The 18,571-nt window shown below is 41.1% G+C and overlaps 1 protein-coding gene across 4 annotated transcripts in view; it reads left to right on the forward strand.

The window, feature by feature from the left end:
* Nucleotides 1-359: 359 nt before the first annotated feature.
* The window catches only part of LOC109868711 (tetratricopeptide repeat protein 33), a 43,607-nt gene continuing 25,395 nt past the window's right edge, over nucleotides 360-18,571 (forward strand). For 2 of the 4 annotated variants that reach the window (XM_020458433.2, XM_031802494.1), the window contains exons 1-2: nucleotides 360-467; nucleotides 866-1,084. In XM_020458433.2, the coding sequence (XP_020314022.1) occupies nucleotides 867-1,084 (218 nt within the window). In that variant the 5' untranslated portion in view covers nucleotides 360-467; nucleotide 866. Of the gene's footprint in view, nucleotides 468-489; nucleotides 1,085-18,571 lie in introns of those variants that run through there. The other 2 variants (XM_020458434.2, XM_020458432.2) reach the window with 2 other exon arrangements.

Genomic DNA, 18,571 nt, shown 5'->3' on the forward strand with positions numbered 1-18,571 from the left:
CTGAACTAAATCATTCTCTCTACTATTATTCTGACATTTAATTCTTAAAATAGTGGTGATCGTAACTGACCTAAAACAGGGAATTTTTACTAGGATTAAATGTCAGGAAATGTGAAAAACTGGGTATAAATGTATTTGGCTAAGGTATATGTAAACGTCCGACTTCAACTGTACATATGGGATGAGTATAGCAGTATGTAAACAAAGTGCCTAGTGTTCCATTATTAAAAAGTGGCCAGTGATTCCATGTCTACAACTGCAGATGTATATTTGAGAAGCAGAGCTGAGGAAGATTGCCAAAAATATATCTAGACCAGACTTTTCGAAATAGCTGTGCTGTTGCTATCATACACCTTACAAATGACTTCAAAATATCCGTACTGTCCCTTTACATTTGTGTTTACAATCACAAGAGCTTCCGGGTTAATTAGAAAGTTGAACGCGTAGCAATAGCCACAGCAGCATAGGTAATTGCGTTTTAACCAAATATATCCAGCCACGTGTTAAATCAAATGCATTTGGTCAACAATTAGTTAGTTATCCATGTTAACAAACGTTAGCGCTTGTACCTATTTGCTAGCCAGCGTATAGCTAGCTAACGTTAGCATGCTAGCTATGACACTCCTGACGTGCAAACCGATATTTAAAGTTATTTTCAGGATTTGTTCAAATTATTTAGGTCAGGGTTAATGGTTTTGGCTAGTTGGTTTGCACGTAAGAGTATCCGTATAGTCCTTCCCTTTCAACGTACATGCTTGCTAGCTACCTAATTCAACGTCAAGAAACCTGACTGTCATCCCAAACTTCAGGTTACATGCTGAGGTTTTCACAAGCCTACAGCTAATTTACTGTCATTTATGTACAGGATGGCTTCGTTCGGCTGGAAGAGGAAAGTGGGCGAGCGGGTGTGCAAGGCAGCGGTGCAGCAGTTTGAAGCCGCGGCGGAGAAGCCAGAGGAGGATGGAGTGGACGAGGTGGACTGGCTACATGCTATCAAGCGGCGCCGTGAAGCCCTCCTGGAGGACTGCGCTGCGAAGGGAAACAGGCTGAAGGAGGAGGGGACGGTGCTGGCACAAGAGGGCAGGTGAGGGTGACGGCTTTGTCCATGGTCCTGATGGTCTTGTTTCATTTTTGGCAAGAGTACCAACTCAAGATAGGTATAATGGCACATTTTGTGGACGTGTATTTTAATGTAAGCCATGGACTGCATCTCAACCTAACTGCAACTAAACCTAGAGAGGGACATCATAGGACACAGAAAGGGATGGACAAAAACTGTGTGTGTGTGAGGGATATTAATCGGTTAGCTACTGAAAATACATTTGTGACCAACCGGATCAAATCGGTCTTATGTAGCAAAATTGTATTTTTTACATTGGATAAAAGTAGAGACTTAGAGCTAGAAAATAGTATATCATACACTACAGCTGATGATTAATGGGAAAGTAATTCTGCTTTTCATTCACACCCTCTTAAGCCTGAGCCCCACCCATTTCTTTAAGGATTCACATGTGTGCCAAACAACCAAAGACTTCAAGACTATACATGTCAATAGACAGTTGTCGCAGTGACATCATGAACATTCTATTCTCGTCCGACATCAAACTTTTTATCGTTATGATAAAGTAATAACAGAAAAACTACAGGCTGCAAAACATCAGCAGCCTGGTGGTCAAAAATAGTAACACCAATAAACCCATCCATTTTAAAAATGAATTTAGCGTTTAACAATTTTTTTAAACTAGGCAAGTCAGTTTAGAAAATATTCTTATTTACATTGACGGCCAAACCCGGACAACGCTGGGCCAATTGTGCACCGACTCCAAATCACCGTCGGATGTGATACAGCCTGGATTCGAACCAGGGACTGTAGTGACGTGTCTTGCACAGAGATGCAGTGCCTTAGACCGCTGCATCGCTCTGGAGCATATGTCAATCTAGCAAACCCGGCAACTTTTTTGGTTCGTTTCTAGCTTGTTAGTTAGCTAGCTAGCTAACGTTAAGTTAGCGGGCTAGTCAGTTCAAATAACTTAAGCTAATTTGTGTTTATTATTCTAGGAAATAAACTCACAACAAGATCGTTATTTACAAGTTAATGGTGAGCTAATTACAGAAAATAACTTACGGTTGTGAGTGTGACGAAATAAAAGCAGGGCATTCTACCTGAGAATTTTAGAACTTGGACACTCTCGTTGGCCTAGTTTGAAGAGACAGGTGTTTTGTACAATGCCAGAATTATCTCCTTAGCTCTCATACTCGGCTTTCACAGGGCATTCCACTGATTTCAAAACACTGACCTCCAGAAAGAGGAGAGCAACACTTGTGCAGTTCTTTGTGATATATATATTTTTTTTAAGCTGCGTTAGAAAGAATTACCTACAAATACTGAGCAGCTCATGTTATAGACAGAAGCGGGCTACGTGGCAGACCAATCCGAACTCATCTCTCCATCCATTATCTCAGCCAATCATGGCTAGCGGGAAGGTTGCTCTCTTTTCGGGGCTAAACCAACTGCTCATAATTTTAAAATTGTATTCATATGTACAGATGGCATACAAGTTTGTTATTAAGGCACATGAAAGTTCACATGTTCCAGAAGGCATTTCTGCATGTTTACATTCAAATGCCTCGCCCGTGAAGTAGTGACGCGTGACATGCGCCTAGTTTCCTGTAACAAGTCACATTTGACCGGTCATGCTTATCAGTATATAGGTTAATTTGCATATTGTAGTGGAATTAAATTGGTGTGTGTATTTTCGCTGGTCATCATGTATCTTGCACTTGTGGATCAGAAAATCAGTCGGTATCTGGTGTGACCACCATTTGGCTCATGCAGCGTGACACATCTCCGTTGATCAGGCTGTTGGTTGTGGCTTGTGGAATTGTGTCCCACTCTTCAATGGGAAGTTGCTGGGTATGGGCTGGAACTGAAACACACTGTCATACATGTTGATCCAGGGCATCCCATACATGCTCAATAGGTGACATACATGTCTGCTGAGTATGCAGGCCATGGAAGAACTGGGACCTTTTCAGCTTCCAGGAATTGTGTACTGATCCTTGCAACATGGGGCTGTGCATTGTCATGCTGAAAAATGAGGGGATGGCGGTGGATGAATGGCATGACATGGGCCTCAGGATCTCATCACTGTATCTCTGTGCATTCATATTGCCATCGATAAAATGCAATTGTATTCGTTGTCCGTAGCTTATTCCTGCCCATACCATAATCCCACCAATACCATGTGGCACTCTGTTCACAACGATGACATCAGCAAATCACTCGCCCACATGATGGCATCTGCCCAGTACAGTTGAAACCTGGATTTATTCGGGTGAATCTGAACACTTCTCCAGCGTGCCAGTAGCCATCAAAGGTGAGCATTTGCCCACTGAAGTCGGTTACGACGCCGAACTGCCGTCAGGCCAAGTCCCTTGTGAGGACAATGAGCACACAGATGAACTTCCCGGAGACCGTTTCTGACCATTTGTGCAGAAATTCTTTGGTTCTACAAACCCACAGTTTCATCAGCTGTCAGACGATCCCGCAGGTGAAGAAGCAGCATGTGGAGGTGCTAGGCTGACGTGGTTACATGTGGTGTGCGATTGTGAGGCCAGTTGGACATCCTGCCAAATTCTCTAAAATGACGTTGGAAGAGATAGAGAAATGGTAGAGAAATTAACATTAAATTCTCTGGCAACCGCTCTGGTGGACATTCCTGCAGTCAGCATGCCATTTGCACGCTCCCTCAAAACTTGAGACATATGTGGCATTGTGTTGTGTGACAACTGCCCATTTTAGAGTTGCCTTTTATTGTTCCCAGCACAAGGTGCACCTGTGTAATGATCATGCTGTTTAATCAGCTTTTTGATATGCCACCTGTCGGATGGATGGATTATCTTGGCAAAGGAGAAATGCTCACTTACAAGGATGTAAACAAATTTGTGCACATATTTTGAGAGAAATAAGCTTTTTGTGCGTATGGCAATTATTTTATAAAGACCAGCATTTCTCTCCTATTATATTGATTTTCATATCAACTTTCTTTTTTTGCCCAGAAGCCAAAGTCCCAATCCTAGTCATTAACAACCCATCCTAGATGCTATTAGATTCACCTTCTTTCTAAGTTTCTAAAGGAGATTTTTTATCTCTGTCATATATATAGTGGGGCAAAAGAGTATTTAGTCAGCCACCAATTGTGCAAGTTCTCCCACTTAAAAAGATGAGAGGCCTGTAATTTTCATCATAGGTACACTTCAACTATAACAGACAAAATGACAAAAAAAATCCAGAAAATCACATTGTAGGATTTTTAATGAATTTATTTGCACATTATGGTGGAAAATAAGTATTTGGTCAATAACAAAAGTTTATCTCAATACTTTGTTATATACCCTTTGTTGGCAATGACAGAGGTCAAACGTTTTCTGTAAGTCCTCACAAGGTTTCCACACACTGTTGCTGGTATTTTGGCCCATTCCTCCATGCAGATCTCCTCTAGAGCAGTGATGTTTTGGGGCTGTTGCTGGGCAACACGGACTTTCAACTCCCTCCAAAGATTTTCTATGGGGTTGAGATCTGGAGACTGGCTAGGCCACTCCAGGACCTTGAAATGCTTCTTACCAAGCCACTCCTTCGTTGCCCGGGCGGTGTGTTTGGGATCATTGTCATGCTGAAAGACCCAGCCATGTTTCATCTTCAATGCCCTTGCTGATGGAAGGGTGTTTTCACTCAAAATCTCACGATACATGGCCCCATTCATTCTTTCCTTTACATGGATCAGTCGTCCTGGTCCCTTTGAAGAAAAACAGCCCCAAAGCATGATGTTTCCACCCCCATGCTTCACAGTAAGTATGGTGTTCTTTGGGTGCAACTCAGTATTCTTTGTCCTCCAAACACGACGAGTTGAGTTAACAAAAAGTTATATTTTGGTTTCATCTGACCATATGACATTCTCCCAATCTTCTACTGGATCATCCAAATGCTCTCTAGCAAACTTCACACGGGCCTGTACTGGCTTAAGCAGGGGGACACGTCTGGCACTGCAGGATTTGAGTCCTTGGCGGCGTAGTGTGTTACTGATGGTGGGCTTTGTTACTTTGGTCCCAGCTCTCTGCAGGTCATTCACTAGGTCCCCCCGTGTGGTTCTGGGATTTTTGCTCACCGTTCTTGTGATCATTTTGACCCCATGGGGTGAGATCTTGCGTGGAGCCCCAGATCGAGGGAGATTATCAGTGGTCTTGTATGTCTTCCATTTCCTAATAATTGCTCCCACAGTTGATTTCTTCAAACCAAGCTGCTTACCTATTGCAGACTCAGTCTTTCCAGCCTGGTGCAGGTCTACAATTTTGTTTCTGGTGTCCTTTGACAGCTCTTTGGTCTTGGCCATAGTGGAGTTTGGAGTGTGACTGTTTGAGGTTGTGGACAGGTGTCTTTTATACTGATAACAAATTCAAACAGGTGCCATTAATACAGGTAACGATTGGAGGACAGAGGAGCCTCTTAAAGAATAAGTTACAGGTCTGTGAGAGCCAGAAATCTTGCTTGTTTGTAGGTGACCAAATACTTATTTTCCACCATAATTTGCAAATAAATTCATTAAAAATCCTACAATGTGATTTTCTGGATTTTTTTCTTCTAATTTTGTCTGTCATAGTTGAAGTGTACCTATGATGATAATTACAGGCCTCTCATCTTTTTAAGTGGGAGAACTTGCACAATTGGTGGCTGACTAAAGGCTTTTTTGCCCCACTCTATATGGAACCGCTCGGAATAGGTAGTCTCATTAGAACTGTGTTTTCCCACATGGATTTTTGACTAATGTTTGAAAATGATGTTTAAGTAGCTGCTTCATTACTGGAGTTGCATGTTCAATAATAGGTTATAATGCTTTGACTGTAAGACGAAAGGCTTGCTATTGTTGCATGCTTTCATTAAAAGGTAGGAAAAATGATTATTTATTTTTTTACTACCAAACAACACTGTATGGTCAAAGACTCAGTAACTTAGTTGTAGTCACGATCTGGTTATCTTTAACCACAAACACAGTTGTGTTTTTACATATTTATTAACTTATTTCCCGGATATCTTTGGAACTACCCACAATGCACTATGTCTCGACTTCATATGGCGAATCGGTGCTATCTAGCTAGTTCCAGCTGGCTAACGTTGCCAACTACTTTAATGATTTTTTTAATTGGCGAGATTAGCACATTTCTGCATGACATGCCCACAACAAATTCTGAAACTACATATCCATGCATAACTGACAAAATTATGAAAGACAAGCATTGTCATGTTTTATTCCGTAAAGTGAGTGTGGAAGAGATGATAGACTATTTATTTATTTTTATAAAAAATGACAAGCCACCTGGGTCTGACAACTTGGATGGAAAATTACTGAGGATTATAGCTGAAGATATTGCCACTCCTATTTGCCATCTTTTCAATCTAAGCCTACAGGAAAGTGTGCCTGCTCTAGTGCTGAGGGATGAATAGTTTTTTAAACAACTAATTGACCGACATTGGTTCAATTATTTCAGTTCCATTTTGTTCAGTTATTTGAATTCAATTATTAAAATAAATAATAATAATTCTGCGGGCTTAATGCACACATTTTACTGCAGTTTCTCTAGATATAAATCAGATCCAGCTTGAACTGTGCAATGTACTAGGGAGTTGTCGTTTCCAGCAGGCCAATGTTCTACATAGTTTAGTGCAGAAACGGTGGTAATTAACAACAATGAGCATAATCCACTGCACAGTTACGAGTCCGGTATGTGTTTCTTTTATGCCTACTACATAAGAGACCAGAAGAATGCGCTGTCAACAAGGTATTTTACCAGAAAATACATGATCTTGGTGATTCAGAGACAGTTGGTATTCAGCAGTCATAAAAGTATGCCTTATTTACTTTGAAGAACTAGGCCTATTAAAATAGTGATTTTGTCGGACAGCATAAGCAGCAGCTCTATAGAGATGAGATGATGACTTGGAATGAAATAATAAAGTCATCAAATAAAACAAAACAAATTTAAAATAGACAACTGAAATATTTTATTAAAGTAATGTTAATAAGTGATAAGCATAATGGGCAGTAACTACCATCATGGGGACTTTAATTAAAACATTTATTCTGTGTTGTTACAGCATCCAACCCACATAATGTAGAGTGCATTTAATGTTTAAAATAATCAAAACTGAAATCAACAGACTTTCACCCACAAACAAACAGTGCAACCCAGGCTACCTAAGTATGATTCTCAATCAGAGACAACTAATGACACCTGCCTCTGATTGAGAACCATAATAGGCCGAAACATAGAAATCCCCAAATCATAGAAAATCAAACACAGACTGCCCACCCCAACTCACGCCCTGACCATACTAAATAATGAATACAAAACAAAGGAAATAAAGGTCAGAACGTGACATGTTGATAGTAACTGGCTGAATCTCGCTCTGCATACGTAAGGTTAGCAGGCTTGTAGAGCTAACATTAGCAGGCTGGTTGGCTAGCAACCTTGCAAGCTGATTTGTAAAATTTTCTTTATAAAGTAATTTTCTTGTAAGTTGGCAGAAAATGTTATTGTCATAAGTTCAAACGATTTGGTTAAATTTGAAGTCTTTCATTTGAAGTTATTACTGCTGATGTTTACTTTATAGGAAATAGGCTGGTTTGACGGGCCCTCCATATTACGTAACACCCTGCAAATGTTTTTTAGCATTCTTTGGATTTCTGAATAGTTTTATGGAATAACTGGAATAACACAAAAGTGAGGTAACTTTGCATTGGGAGTTTTGATGCGTGTTCTATTTGGTTAAGTTTATGCTTCCTACCCTTTAAGCTCTGAATGAGATATGTCCGTTACTTGTATGCATAGTATTTTCTGGTGGTCATGTATTTGACTGTTTGGGCATTTTTTTACCGTTTGTTGAGGTCGGTTAGTCAGTAGCAAAATTGACCAATATGTTCATCGCAAGTGTGTGTCCATGTCAAGGCAATGTTCCATGAGATCGGACATTCACTAATCAGATTGTTTGACAAGCTCAAGCCCAGATGCTGCAGAGTAATCCTCCATCAACATGCTGGCCAGACACACACACACACACACACACACAGTCACTCTGACTGCTCTGACATTCCCTTTGGCTGGGACCCATTTTGCATCTACCATTTTGGAACCGCTGCAGGAGTGCCTGTAAGTGACGCAGGCAGGGATTCGGGCTCCCAGCAGACTGGTGCCAGGGCCTGTGAGTGACGCAGACAGGGGTCTAGACTCTCAGCAGACTGGTGCTAGTGGTCGATGTTCCCAGCAGACTGGTGCCAGCGGTCGAGGCTCCCAGCAGACTGGTGCCAGGGCCTGTGAAGAATGGCTCTATAAAGGAAGAGCTCTCTGCCATGGATGGATCTCTCATTTAGTTAGACTGGATCTGCGCAAACATCTAAACCTGAGACCAATCCAGGAAATTTACTGTGATCCTCATCAATGCTCTTGTCCCTGTTCCCTGAAATGTCAGCGAGCAGCAGCTTCTGGAAGTAATCAATTCTGGCCTTATGAGTGTGGCCTTTTTTTTATTATCCTCTATTAGAATGTTATTTTCTTTTAACAGGGGTTACACAGACAACCAAACAAAGTGCACCACACAGACCAAGTACAATCAAATGAATAAGGATAGAGCAAAACATTATACAAAAAGGCAGTCATAAAAACAATATGCGAACTTCACAATTATAACATGGGGCATTTATGGGAGGTTTTCTACATAGGACCACAATGGAGACCAGCTTTTCCAAAATGTGTCAAACTTCTGGTGTAAATCAAAGGTATGTTTCTTTAGAGGTAGGATATCAGTAGCTTGAGAAAGCCACATTCTCGCAGATGGTACTTCAGGTTTGGAACATAATAACAATATGCATTTTTTGGCTAAGAAAACAAGGGTATCAAACAGATGTTCAGAGTCAAGATCTAACACAATGTTACAATCAAAGTAGAACAAATATACATTTGGTGAAAAAGCTAATTGTCTACTCAAGATCTTCTAGATGTGTAAATGAATATCATTCCAATAAGACTGGATTCTGCTACAATACCAAAAAACATGCATGAATCAAATCAAATAATTTTATTGGTCACATACACATGGTAAGCAGATGTTAATGCGAGTTTAGTGAAATGCTGGTGTAACACAGGTCCACTAATGTTGAATACTTATCATTACTAGTGAGATTCCAGTAACAATCATATTATACTATATTGCTATTGATATGTTTAAGTTCACAGCTATTACATATCAGCTGTCAGAATCTGCATGATGAGCAGCTTATTTTGAGCCAATCAAAACTCAATATTCTCTTAGTCCCTCTCCTAACCTCACGTTATACACCAGTCGGCGCCAATGTGCTGAAAAAGAGCTACCGCCATTCCATGAAAGAAAAACTTTGTTTCGAATTGTTGAAGTAGTATAAAACTGAACTAAAAAAAGAACTGGATATTAACACTCACTTATCTATATGAACGTGCTGTGAAGGGATTGAGGGAAAGATTGACGCCAGGATTTGGTTACGTTTTTTTAGTATGGATTCAGTTCCACCAAGGATGGTGAGCCACCCGAACCCAGGACATTGATAGGAAGATTTGCATGCAAGATTTATTTTCCTGAGATAACACTGAATTTGTACTACCATACTACGGTGTGGTAGGATTTCTTGCAAGACATCATTGCATCATACTTTGCAGTGGGATTGTTATAAGCACATGCTACACTTAAACACCTTACAGTGTTTGATAGGCAGTCACTCACATTTGATTCTAATTTAGAGTGGTTTATAAGTCAATATTTGTGAATTGTGTTGTTTTTCTGTGGATTCATGTTTATTGTATTGCTATTGAACTTTGAACATTGAAATCTTAGAGACCCTCAGATTAAGATAGAGTTGGGTGCACCCTAGTAAACTATAGGCAGGATATATGGCCCATATCTAAGTCTATTTTGCTATTGATGTATTTCATTCATATTGAGCTCATTGTACAAATATCACATATCAATATTTACTCAAGGTGATTCATTTTTTGTAAGTATTTTTATTTACAAAATACAAGCCTGCATTATTTTCCTAAATTATTCAGTTGTGTGGTTTTCATTTACCTAACTGGTCCAATAGAGTTTAAGCTTAAGCATACAATAGCCTATAGCATACAGTAGCCTAAAGATATTGTTACTTGTTACACTTGTGCTTCTAGTTCCGACAGTGCCGTAATATTTAACAAGTAATCTAACAATTCCCCAACAACTACCTAATACACACAAATCTAAAGGGGTGAATGAGAATATGTACATTTAAGTATATAAATGAGCAATGGCCGAGTGGCATAGGCAAGGTGCGATAGATGGTATAAAATACAGTATATGCAGTCGTGGCCAAAAGTTTTGAGAATGACATAAATATTAATTTCCACAAAGTCTGCTGTTCAGTGTATTTAGATTTTTTTGTCAGATGTTACTATGGAATACTGAAGTATAATTACAAGCATTTCATAAGTGTCAAAGGCTTTTATTGACAATTACATGAAGTTGATGCAAAGAGTCAATACTTGCAGTGTTGACCCTTCTTTTTCAAGACCTCTGCAATTCACCCTGGCATGCAGTCAATTAACTTCTGGGCCACATCCTGACTGATGGCAGCCCATTCTTGCATAATCCATGCTTGGAGTTTGTCAGAATTTGTGGGTTTTGTTTGTCCACCCACCTCTTGAGAATTGACCACAAGTTCTCAATGGGATTAAGGTCTGGGGAGTTTCCAAAATATTGATGTTTTGTTCTCCGAGCCACTTAGTTATCACTTTTCCGTTATGGCAAGGTGCTGGAAAAGGCATTGTTCATCACCAAACTGTTCCTTAATGGTTGGGAGAAGTTGCTCTCGGAGGATGTATTGGTACCATTCTTTATTCATGGCTGCGTTCTTAGGCAAAATTGTGAGTGAGCCCACTCCCTTGACTGAGAAGCAACCCCACACATGAATGGTCTCAGGATGCTTTACTGTTGGCATGACACAGGACTGATGGTAGCGCTCACCTTGTCTTTTCCGGACAAGATTTTTTCCGGATGCCCCAACAATCGGAAAGGGGATTCATCAGAGAAAATGACTTTATCCCAGTCCTAAGCAGTCCAATCCCTGTACCTTTTGCAGAATATCAGTCTGTCCCTGATGTTTTTCCTGAAGAGAATTGGCTTCTTTGCTGCCCTTCTTGACACCAGGCCATCCTCCAAAAGTCTTCGCCTCACTGTGTTTGCATATGCACTTGCCTGCTGCCATGCCTGAGCAAGCTCATTACTGGTGGTGCCCCGATCCCGCAGCTGAATCAACTTTAGGAGATGGTCCTGGCGCTTGCTGGACTTTCTTGGGCGCCCTGAAGCATTCTTCACAACAATTGAACCGCTCTCCTTGAAGTTCTTGATGATCCGATAAATGGTTGATTTAGGTGCAATCTTACTGGCAGCAATATCCTTGCCTGTGAAGCCCTTTTTGTGCAAAGCAATGATGATGGCACGTGCTTCCTTGCAGGTAACCATGTTGACAGAGGAAGAACAATGATTCCAAGCACCACCCTCCTTTTGAAGCTTCCAGTCTGTTATTCGAACTCAATCAGCATGACAGAGTGATCTCCAGCCTTGTCCTCATCAACACTCACACCTGTGTTAACGAGAGAATCACTGAAATTATGTCAGCTGGTCCTTTTGTGGCAGGGCTGAAATGCAGTGGAAATGTTTTTGGGGGATTCATTTGCATGGCAAAGAGGGACTTTGCAATTAATTGCAATTTGTCTGATCACTCTTCATAACATTCTGGAGTAAATGCAAATTGCCATCATATCATATATGTGATATGAGTAATGTAAGATATGTAAACATTATTTAAAGTGGCATTATTTAAAGTGGCATTGTTTAAAGTGGCATTACATTGAGACTAGTGAGCTGGTCTCAATGTAGGCAGCAGCTGCTCTGAGGTAGTGATTGCTTTTTAGCAGTCTGATGGCCTTGAGATAGAAGCTGTTTTTCAGTCTCTCTGTCCCAGCTTTGATGCACCTGCACCTCACCTTCTGGGTGGTAGTGGTGTAACAGGCAGTGGCTTGGGTGGTTGTTGTCCTTGATGATCTTTTTAGCCTTCCTGTGACATCAGGTGCTGTATGTTTCATTGAGGGCAGTTAGTTTGCCTCTGGTGATGCGTTGTGCAGACTACCCCACCCTCTGGAGAGCCTTGCGGTTGAGGGCGGTGCATTTGCCATACCAGGCTGGATGCTTTCAATTTTGCATCTGTAAAAGTTTGTCAGGGTTTTGGGTGACAAGCCAAATTTCTTCAGCCTCCTGAGAATGACGAGGCACTGTTGCGCCTTCTTCGCCACACTGTCTCTGTGGGTGGTCCATTTCAGTTTGTCCGTGATGTGTACGCTGAGGAACTTTTTTAAAACATTCCACCTTCTCCACTGCTGTCCCTTCGATGTGGATAAGGGGTGCTCCCTCTGCTGTTTCCGGAAGTCCATGATCAACTCCTTTTTGTTGATGTTGAGTGAGAGGTTGTTTTCCTGACACCACACCCCGAGTTCCCTCCTTCCTATAGGCTGTCTCGTCGTTGTTGGTAATCAAGCCCACTACTCTTGTGTCATCTGCAAACTTGATGATTGAGTTGGAGGTGGGTGGGTGAACAGGGAATACAGGAGGGGGCTGAGCACGCACCCTTGTGTGGCCCCAGTGTTGAAGGTCAGCGAAGTGGAGATGTTGTTTCCTACCTTCACCACCTGGGGGTGGCCTGTCAAAGTCCAGGACCCAGTTGCACACAGCGTTTTAGTTGGTGTTTAGTTTGTCTGGAAGTGTGACGTCTGTGTCCAGACCTCTTTCCATGGTTAAATACGGTGGTTTGTGCTTTCAGTTTTGCGCGAATGTCGCCATCCATCCACGGTTTCTGGTTAGGGTAGGTTTTAATAGTCACGGTGGGTACAACATCTCCAATGCATTTCTTTATAGACTCGCTCACCGAGTCGGCGTATAAGTCAATGTTGTTTTCTGAGGCTGACCGGAACATATTCCAATCCGCGTGATCAAAACAATCTTGAAGCGTTGCTTCCGATTGGTCAGACCAGCGTTGAATGGTTCTTGTCACTGGTACATCCTGTTTGAGTTTCTGCCAATTAGACGGTAGAAGCAAGATTGCGTCATGGTCGGATTTGCCGAATGGAGGGCGGGGGAGGGCTTTGTATGCATCGCAAAAGTTAGAGTAGCAGTGATTGAGTGTATTACCTCCTGCGTGTAGTGCAATCAATATGCTGATAGGGTTTAGGTAGCCTTGTTCTCAAATTTGCTTTGATGCAGCCTCAGGATATATGGTTTCCAGTTTACAAAGTCCAGTGACGTTCCTTGAGGGCCGTCTTGGTGTCCGCTTGAGGGGGAATGTACACAGCTGTGACTATAACTGACAATAATTATTTTGATACATAAAATGGCCGGCATTTGATTGTAAGGAATTCTAGATCGGGTCAGCAGAAGGACTTGAGTTCCTGTATGTTGTTATGGATTACACCATGAGTCGTTAATCATGGAGCATACACCCCCACCCTTCCTCTTCCCAGAGAGGTGTTTATTTCTGTCGGCGCTATGCATGGAGAGGCCCACTGGCTGAACCGATTCAAACAACATATCCTGAGAGAGCCATGTTTCCGTGAAACAGAATGTTACAATCTCTGATGTCTCTCTGGAAGGCAACCCTTGCTCGAATTTCGTCTACCTTGTTGTCAAGAGACTAGACATTGGCAAGTAGTGTACTCTGGAGCGGTGGGCGATGTGCACGTCTACGGAGCCTGACCAGGAGGCCGCTCTGTCTGCCCCTTCTGCAGCGCCGTTGTTTTGGGTCGGCTTCTGAAATTAGATCCATTGTCCTGGGTGGTGGTCCGAACAGAGGATCTGCTTTGGGAAAGCCGTATTCCTGGTCGTAATGTTGGTAAGTTGACATTGCTCTTATATCTAATAGTTCTACCCAGCTGTATGTAATACGACTTAAGATTTACTGGGGTAACAATGTAAGAAATAATTAATTTAATTTAAAAAAAAAGTTTAGTCTCCTAAGAACTCAAAGTGAGGTGACCATATCTGTCGGAACAATCTTATGTAAGTAGGATTCTCTCTTGAAGGTGCCAGTATCCTGTTCACATTTAAAACATAAATGTGATGCATTGGAAAACATTCTGTGAAAGCGGACAAGTGTATAGTAGGTTCTATGAAAACATTTGAAATGTAGTTATTGTATGCTTATGGAGGTGAATTTGGGGTTGACCCTTTCGCAGATAGAAGCCTATTCTTCCTCAACAAATGTATGTCCAAAGTCTCTCTCCCAAACTTCTCTCAACGCAAAATAGGATGAGGCACTTATGTTCAATGAAATAGAATATATGTCGGAGATTAAACCTCTCCGAACAGTAGGATTTTTTTTCTTCTTCAATTTCAGTAATTTGAAAACCTAGTTTATCGACTTTCTTCTGACCCTCTATGAAATGTCTAAGTTGTAGGTACTTAAAAAAAAAATGTTTGGGGTGTCAAACTCAGTTTTTATATGTTGGAATGATTTAACAATGTCCTGAGAAAATAAAGTCATAAGGTCAGCAATACCCTTCGTCTTCCAATCCAGAAGTCCAATACTCCTTATTTGTGGGTGGAAATCTGGATTAAGGGCAATCGGTGACCGGAGTGAGAGATGGTCTGGAATCTGCAAGTACCTCCTTGCATCTTTCCAAGCTAAGAGTGTATTATAAGACTGTAAAATTAAGGCCTGGATCTTTTCAAAGCTATTAATAAATGGTAAGGAAGCTAATGCTCTTGGATGACATGCTATTGATTTCATTCCAACCCAAAGTGAGTGGTGTCTTTCTAGGCACCAACTAATCATGTGCTTGATCAGCCATCTGTATGCGGTGCATGGACTTCCCAGCTAGGGCAAATAAAAGTTAATCTTGTTCATGTCCATACACTGACAATGTATACACCCTAATAACATAACTAGCAACCTTCACCGATCTGGGTTCTGTGCTGCTGTAGAGTGGATATTGTCCCGGTAGAAAGTGAGCACAGACTGGGGGTCGTCAAATGTGTGGCTAGCCCTCTAGAAAGCAAACCTCAGTTTAGCCGGTTGTATCAGGCCAAATCTGACTCCTGCCTTGTGAAGGTGGGCCTTCACATCTTTGTATGCAGCTCTGAGTCTTGCCAGGTCTGCCGAGTAATCCACTTGCAATTGTAGTTCAGTTGTCCTCTTTCATGGGATGTCCAAAGAATTTTCTCTTTGGTCTGGAAGTAATGTAGGCAGACCAGCATTGCTCTGGGAGGGCGACCAGGCTGTGGTTTTGCTGCTAGAGTGCGGCCCTCTGTCGATGACTGGGGGCCTGTCAGACATCTCTCCCCCGAAGACGTCTTGCAGGAAAGAGGCCATGAACTCAGTAGGATTGCGCCCTTCCATCCCTTCTGCGATTCCGACCACACGTATGTTCTTTCTCCGGGAACGGTTTACCTGTTCATCTAGACTAACCTTTAGCTTAACGTTCTCGGAGGTAAGCTCTTATTTTTGTTCTCCAATTCGGTAAGCCGTTCAGCGACGTTTCCATATCCTTTATTTTGGGGATTTGTGTCGCGATAGTTGTTTGTAGTGTTGCCATAGTTGACTGGACTTGAGTCATAATTTCAGCTCCTAGATTTGACACAGAGGAGCAAGGTTCGGTCATGAAATCAGAGCATAGTGTAGCCATTTCTGGGTAGATGGTAACTAGCATGTCCATAACTTTAGCATCCGCCATCTTGTTGCTGGTCTTTGTTGTCTTCTTGTTTACCGTTTTGTATCGTTTTCCCGGTTCCAGACCTATCCAATAATACCATACGAATGTGGCTAGAGTCAGTAGGTGTGGAAAATGTGTTCTTGTTTTGATAGTTAAAACATTAAAAGTATCATCCCTTTGTGGAGAGGCCTCGGAACACGTCTTTACGTAGCCATGTTGAAACCGCACCCGAGCGTGGCCTTTTTGAGGACCAACCAAAGTGCTGCGTTTCCATATATGTCCAGAAGAGGGAGCCATTCTACTGGGAAGGCTCTCAACTACTTTATAATGGAAAAGTTGGCAGAAATGAATATACAGCACATTTGGAAAGTATTCAGAACCCTTCACTTTTCCCACATTGTTACATTACAGCCTTATTCTAAAATGGATCCAAAAAAATTCTGTAAGCTACACACAATACCCCATAATTACGAACCAAAAAGCGTTTTTTAGAAATATTTGCAAATGTATGAAAATAAAAAACGTGTACCTTTTTATTTACATAAGTATTCAGACCCACTCGAAATTTAGCATAGGTGCATTCTGTTTCCATTGATCATCCTTGATGTTTCTACAACTTGGAGTCCACCTGTGGTAAAGACTCTTCCTAGAGCTGGACGCCCAGCCTTGGTCAGGTAGGTAACCAAGAACCTGATGGTCACTCTGACAGAGCTCTAGAGTTCCTCTGTTGAGATGGAAGAACCTTACCATTATGCAGTATTGTGTGTAGATTGATGAGTTAAAAAAAAAAAATAAGGGTGTAACGTAACAAAATGTGGAAAAAGTCGAGGGGTCTGAATACTTTACGAATGCACTGTATAACTCGTATTGAATGTGTCCCAGTGGCATCCTAAATCATACGCTTTTGACGTCAATAACATGTTTTTCATATTTGCTCCATTAACCTTTTTTTTTTTATCATTCTCCAAATAAATGGGGTAACCATACAGTAGGCTACCAACAGTTTGAATGGGATTTTAATCCTACCTAGGTTTACATGTCCAGGGACACTTAACAGTCTGTCAATAGCAGAAATGATGTCTTTTCTGACCCCCTTGGAGAAAGACATTTAAACCATTCATGTCAATAACGGAAATGTATAATTTCATTTTGTGTATTTGTTCTCTGACCTTACTGATGTTCCACTCTGAAGACATGTTTTAAATCAGCCAAAGCGTTCATCTACAATGTGACTTTTTGATATTGTATTGTATTTAGTCTCGACACACGGGGTTACAGTTTTTTTTTTTTTACACATTTCAAGGATCAAGTAATGTGAATACATTTTCAAATAGTCAGATCTTAAGTGTTTTTTTGTCAAATTATAGGCACTCTTTATTAAGATGAGCAAACAATACTATATAAAATAAATAATACAAATACTGTGTTGTATTGTATGTAATAAAATATATATATATATACATAAAAGGACAATTATGTTATTTGCTCAGTATCAATCAAAAAGATGGGGGCACCCATGTTTTCAATACTCCATCACCCTCCCATTGCGAGGATAATAAAACTGAGCCTTTTTCTCTTAATGTTTTATGAGATTGGAGAACACATTGGGAAGGATGTTAGACCATTCCTCCATACATAATCTTTCCAGATCCTTGATATCCTTACTCTGCACTTATGGACTGCCCTCTTAAATTCAAACCACAGGTTTTCAATGAGGTGAAAGTCCGGAGACTGAGATGGCTATTGCAAAATGTTGATTTTTGTGGTCAGATGACATGAAGATGGATCTCTTTGGCCACACACACCGGTAGTGGGGTTTGTGTCAAAAAACAGAAACACATGCAGAAAGTACCTCATAGATCCATATGATGGTGGATCTTTTGATGTTCTAGAGCTATTTTGCTTCCACTGGTCTTGGTCACCCTTGTTAAAGGGGCCATCTCCAGTTGCTACATGCAATTCAGTCCAAAAATGGAATTAATTATATGTACACATTGATGCTTGAATATATACTGAACAAAAATATATAAACACAACATGCAACAATTTCAAAGATTTTACTGGTGGTAAAATGGTCTAAGATCTCCAACTCGTAAAACATTTGAGAAAAAGGCTGTGTCGTTATTATTGGAAGAGGAGAGTGCTAGATGCTGAAAAAAGGTGACAATAATTTAGATTTTTATTACATGTGATTTAGTATTTTAATAAGCATGAGAAGGCACGCTCATCATTTCAAACAGGCAACATGTCATATTAAACAGCATATAAACAATCTAAATAGACAGGGAGCCTAAGAAGGAACGAAAAATGAATTATTTAGGCCTTTTATTATTGAAATTATTTTAAGGCTATAGCCTACAGCGCACTGATGTGTTTCAAAACCACGGACAGCTACCCTTATCCAACGCGAGAGAAAGCGCATTGCGCTGTTGAATTGCCTCTAGCACTGAGATGCAGTGCCGTCACTACAGACCCTGGTTCGATTCCAGGCAGTATCAATACCGGCCGTGATTGGGAGTCTCCTAGGGCAGCACACAATTGACCCCGCGTCGTCCGTGTTAGGTTCTGCATGGGGTAGGCAGCCATTGTTAAATCAAATAAATGTTGCTATGAGTATAATAACAAAGTTAACAAGCATATTGGTATTGGTGTTGGGTTAGGTAGGGTTGTGAGACGAGAAAACAGACCTTGCCGTAATTGTCTAAAAAATGTGAGGAGAGCGGAAACCCCAACTTAATTTGGTCTATAATCAATGGCC

This window comes from Oncorhynchus kisutch, linkage group LG23 (genome assembly GCF_002021735.2).
Source record: "Oncorhynchus kisutch isolate 150728-3 linkage group LG23, Okis_V2, whole genome shotgun sequence".
Lineage (NCBI taxonomy): Eukaryota > Metazoa > Chordata > Actinopteri > Salmoniformes > Salmonidae > Oncorhynchus > Oncorhynchus kisutch.